The sequence below is a fragment of the Spinacia oleracea genome, chromosome 2, assembly GCF_020520425.1.
Source record: "Spinacia oleracea cultivar Varoflay chromosome 2, BTI_SOV_V1, whole genome shotgun sequence".
Classification (NCBI taxonomy): Eukaryota; Viridiplantae; Streptophyta; class Magnoliopsida; order Caryophyllales; family Amaranthaceae; genus Spinacia; species Spinacia oleracea.
This window is the reverse complement of record NC_079488.1, coordinates 16,245,394-16,250,125: the sequence shown is the minus strand read 5'-3', so window position 1 is coordinate 16,250,125 and position 4,732 is coordinate 16,245,394. Positions and strand designations below refer to the sequence as shown.

The window sequence follows — 4,732 nt, the reverse complement described above, 5'->3', positions numbered from 1 at the left end:
AGGAGAGGAAGAGGAGCATGGGGCAAGAAAGCAAAAGAGGTTTTTGTGAAATTAAAGGGGATCATTTAATGAGGGGAGTCCTATTTATAGGCTCCCAATTTCTAATGGGCTAGGCTTAGGAAATTAGAATTGGGCTTAGGGAATTAAATGATTGGGCTAGCTTAGAGTTTTGAGTTAAATTCTTTTGATTGGGCTCGTTTAATAAAACGAATTGGACTTTTCATTTAAAACCCAAACCTTTTTAAAATTACTTGCGACCCATTAAATTTCCCGACTCGAAAATTAAATTCGTTTCGTAATTAATTAAAATAATAAATATTCTAATTAATTAAAATACATTTAAATAATATTTAAATGCGAAATAAATTCCAAAAATCGTAAAATGCTTTATAAATATAATAAAATATATTTATAAATATTATAAAAATACGAGGTATTACATTCTGGCTGTATATGAAAGGTTTCTAGAGCTCTAAACCTTAATCATGGTTATCATTTTATCCACTAAATGACCACATTGAGCCACAGTAATCTTCTTAGAACAGATGGGTACACCCAGATATTTAAAAGGCAATGAACTTCTAGAGAAACCAGAAACATCAACCACCCTTTGAACTTCATCTTCTGGCATACCATGACAATAAACAGAAGACTTCTAATGGTTTCCCTTTAAACCAGCTGAATACGAGAAGAGTTTGAAAGCTTGCAAAAGAAGAAGGATGGACTGATAGTCACCTTTACTACAAAGTATCAGATCATCAGCAAAGCAAAGATGAGTGGGCCTAATCTCCTTACATCTTGGATAAAACTTGAACTTAGGCAAAACACACATTCTATTCAGAATTCTAGACAGGTATTCCATACATATGACAAACAACAGAGGAGAAATTGGATCCCCTTGCATCAAGCCTCTCTTAGATTTAAAAAATCCATGCATACTTTCATTGAACATCAAGGAAAACATAGGGGTAGTAACACACTACATGACTATACTCACAAAATGATTGGGGAAACCAGATATGTTAGCATGTCTTGCAAAAAGTGCCAATCAACTGTATCATAAGCCTTCTGAAGATCAATCTTCATAAGACAACTGGGCTTAACTCCTTTCCTGCCATAGTGTTTTACCAGATCTTGGACTACCATGATGTTATGGACTATATACCTTCTATGAACAAATCCTCCTTGATTTTCCAGTATAAGATCAGGAAGAACTTGTCTTAATCTCCCACACAGAACCTTGGTAATGCACTTATAAATTGTTTTACAACAGGATATTGGTCTGAACTCACTCACATCCTTTGGACATTTAGTCTTAGGAATGAGAGTGATAACAGTATGATTCACTTCCTTCAAGAGCTCTCCATTCTGCAACATGTCAAGAATAGCTATTATTACATCATCTCCTACAATATGCCATGCATCTTTGTAAAAATAGGAGCCAAAACCATCTGGACCAGGAGCTTTAACCCCTGGAATAGAGAAAAGAGAATTCTTCACCTCATCAGCTGTATAGGGGGTATTGAGAATGTTTTTGTGATGATCTTGACAAACTAGACCTTGCTGAACAATTTTTTTTAAGAAAAGGAGTTCTGTGATCATGGGTACTGCCTAAAAGCATTTTGTAATAATCTAAAAAGGCTTCAGAAACCTCTTCAACTGTAACTTTCCAATCCCCATTCATGTCATAAATACTATCAACTTGATTTTGCACTTTTCTGGCTTTGATACTCTGATGAAATAAAGCAGTGTTGTCATCCCCTTCTTTAAGCCAAGCTACTTTAGATTTCTGACTTAGAAAAGCCAGATATGCCTTGTGCTTGTCTTTATACTCTTGTATAGATTTTAACTCTGCATCAGCCACAGTGGAATCTGTAGGATTGTTATGCATGGCACTTTGAGCAGCAATCATATCCTGATATGCCTTTAAGTCATCAGCTTGAACATTAGTAAAACCCACTTTATTCAACTCTCTGAGAGCTTGCTTAACCTTCTTTAGTTTACTAACCAAAGTGAACATTTTATTTCCAACTATCTGAGTACTCCAAATCTTCTGAATAGTATCTGAAAACACAGGTGAACTCTTCCACATTATGAAATATTTAAAAGGTTTCCTTCCTCCATCACTCCTAGGATACACAGTTAGTAAACCAGGGGAATGATCAAAATGTCCCTCAGGCATGAAACAAACTTCAGCAGCTGAAAAACACCCTTGCCATGCTTGATTAGCCATAATTCTGTCAATCTTTGAGAAAACTCTTTTACTACCTTGTTGCTTGTTGTTCCATGTGAAAAATCTTCCCACACACTTGATATACTCCATTCCACAGGCATGGATACAATTACTAATATCAACAATATCACTATGTCTTACTGTAGCCCCAGTTCTTTCATCAACAGCTTAAACACAATTAAAATCTCCACACAATATCCAGGGATCTTGAGTGTTAAGTAAAAGTAAATATCTCTATAACTCCTGTCTCATACCAGCATCATTAAAAGCATAAATGAAAGTGCAATAGAAACTATGCATACCACTGACTGGAGTAATATGGCAATGCACAAATTGACTAGAAGCAACAACAATGTTAACTGTAAAACAACCATATTTCCAAGCTACAACTATTCTTCCTCCAGAATGAAAGCTAGAATTGCTTGTGAAACACCAATTTGTAAAAACTCTTTGATAAAGCTTCCCAAGATTAGAGAGCTTCACCTTATGTTCCAGGAGACCAACTAAACCCACTGCATGCTTTTGAATGAAGTGCTTGACCTTATTCTGTTTCTGTATTGAGTTCAGACCCCTGACATTCCAAGCTCATTCCAAGCTCGTACTCTATCCATTAGGAATAGAAGAGTCCCCTCTTCCAGTTAAGACACTCCTTTGTTCTTCCCCCTGAACCCGCCCTCCTACCAGCACTGCATTATCAATTAATGGGACATCCAACACCTGAAATGCATTAGAGATTCTAACTGGAACCTCTGATTCAACTCTCACCCTTATTGGCCTCAATGATCTATGAAACCCTTCTTGATCCACAATAAGACTAGCCACATGTTCAGTGATTGGTTGGATTGGAGCTGGAACAGGTTGTGAGGCTTTCCTGACCCAAACCCTTTTCATACCTTGTCTACATTTAGCCTGTAAGTGACCAAACATCTTGCACTGTGTGAACCTTGTTGGCCTCCATTCATAGAATATAACAACTCTTACCATTACTCCATTCTTATCTCTAAAATAGATGTAGTCAGGTAAGTCTTGAGACAATGGCACATCCCCCATTACCCTAGCAAACTGCAATTTGTCTCTACAGATTGTAGCATGATCTCTCCTGATTGGCTTTCCTAATTGTGCTACAATCTTAAAAAATGCCTTTTCCCCAAATATTTATAGTTTAACTTCAATTGCACCCATATTGGTACAGATTGAAGCTCTGGTTTATCCATATCCATATAAGGATTCCATGGTTTCAGAATAAGGGGTTTGCTGTCAAAAAAATAATGTCCTGTCAACACCTTATCTCTCGAATCCATAGTAAGAAATCTCACCAGAAAAACCCCCTTTCTCACCATTACAACTTTATCTGCATTCAGTTGCTTCCATATCCTCCTAATGAATCCCTCCATGGGAGGATTAACCCCCACAATGTAACACACCACAACTGAATTCCAAAAATCAATCTCCTCTTGAATATCATCAACATCAATTTTAACAGGATTACTCTCAGCATTATGAAATTCATTGTCATCAGTATTATCTAGGTCAATATGTTCTAGATTCATAGTTGTTTCACTCACACTATTTGATTCAGCAATAGGTTCAGTATCAGTATTAGCAACTTCATCAAATTGCTGCAAAATAGGAATTGAAATCGTACCCACCGCCATATTAGATCGAGCATTACCTTGTATCATCTGATTTGCTGACCCATGAATCACTTCCATGAATTCATTAAACGAATGTCGCATTTCTGAACGAGTTTGAAGGTGTTGCAACCCTGATTTTGGCGTAAAAATTTCATTTTCGACACCAAAATCCAGAGCTTCTACCCCCAAAACCTCCTCAATACTGCGTGTTTTCAAAGCTTGGGAATCAGATGATGGTCCTCGTGGTTTTCCTTTGCCATTTCCATGCTTGCTGCTTTGAGATTTCGAGCCAGATTTCCTTGCCATGGCTACGATGCACGTTAAGCTAACATGCACCGAGAGAAAATTTGGGGAGAAAGTCTCTCAGCTTCCTAAATTCTCCTTACATTATTCATAGTAAATATCTTATATATTTACGCCACTTTTATTATCTTAAAATTTCATATCTTTGATTATATATTCACAGTAAATATCTTTGATAATTGTATTTTATCATTAACGTAAAGGTATTAAGGTGGTTCTTCGAGTGGATAAAGTGGTGAACGCAACGGGCAAGACATGTATTACAGATCGATTATGAGTATACCTATACAGGGAGTATGGAAGAATAATGTCAGAGTTGTTTGGTTACTTAACTAGACTAGGATGATATATGGAGTTCTATTCAAAGAAGGTGTTTATTCAAAATGACATAACAATTCATATATACTTCATATAAATTTTGCAATGAAATCTATAGTCTAGAGAATTAAATTAAGTTTGAGTCTTAGAGGAGAAGTGCATGCATATGGGATTTTAGAGGATTTGAATGGAATTAGAAATCTTTCGGCATGATATATCTAAAAAGGCCCGACCAAACATTTGA

At 36.4% G+C, this 4,732-nt stretch overlaps 1 protein-coding gene across 1 annotated transcript; it reads right to left on the bottom strand.

The window, feature by feature from the left end:
- Positions 1-993: 993 nt before the first annotated feature.
- LOC110796772 (uncharacterized) lies at positions 994-4,173 on the bottom strand. The gene is made up of 5 exons (XM_022001858.2): positions 3,424-4,173; positions 2,915-3,373; positions 2,488-2,785; positions 1,652-2,400; positions 994-1,563 (listed from the first exon to the last, which is right to left on the bottom strand). The coding sequence occupies exons 1-5, from the start codon at positions 4,171-4,173 to the stop codon at positions 994-996; spliced, it is 2,826 nt and encodes a 941-aa protein (XP_021857550.2).
- Between the last annotated feature and the right edge of the window lie 559 nt (positions 4,174-4,732).

What these genes read in the sequence shown, in the direction of transcription:
- LOC110796772 (XM_022001858.2), bottom strand. Translation starts at nt 4,173, where the DNA reads ATGGCAAGGAAATCTGGCTCGAAATCTCAAAGCAGCAAGCATGGAAAT. An exon ending in ATAAACCAGAGCTTCAATCT is followed by an intron (nt 3,374 to 3,423) that starts GTACCAATATGG and finishes TTTGGGGAAAAG; the next exon opens with GCATTTTTTAAGATTGTAGC. An exon ending in GGAAAGTTACAGTTGAAGAG is followed by an intron (nt 1,564 to 1,651) that starts GTTTCTGAAGCC and finishes AAAATTGTTCAG; the next exon opens with CAAGGTCTAGTTTGTCAAGA.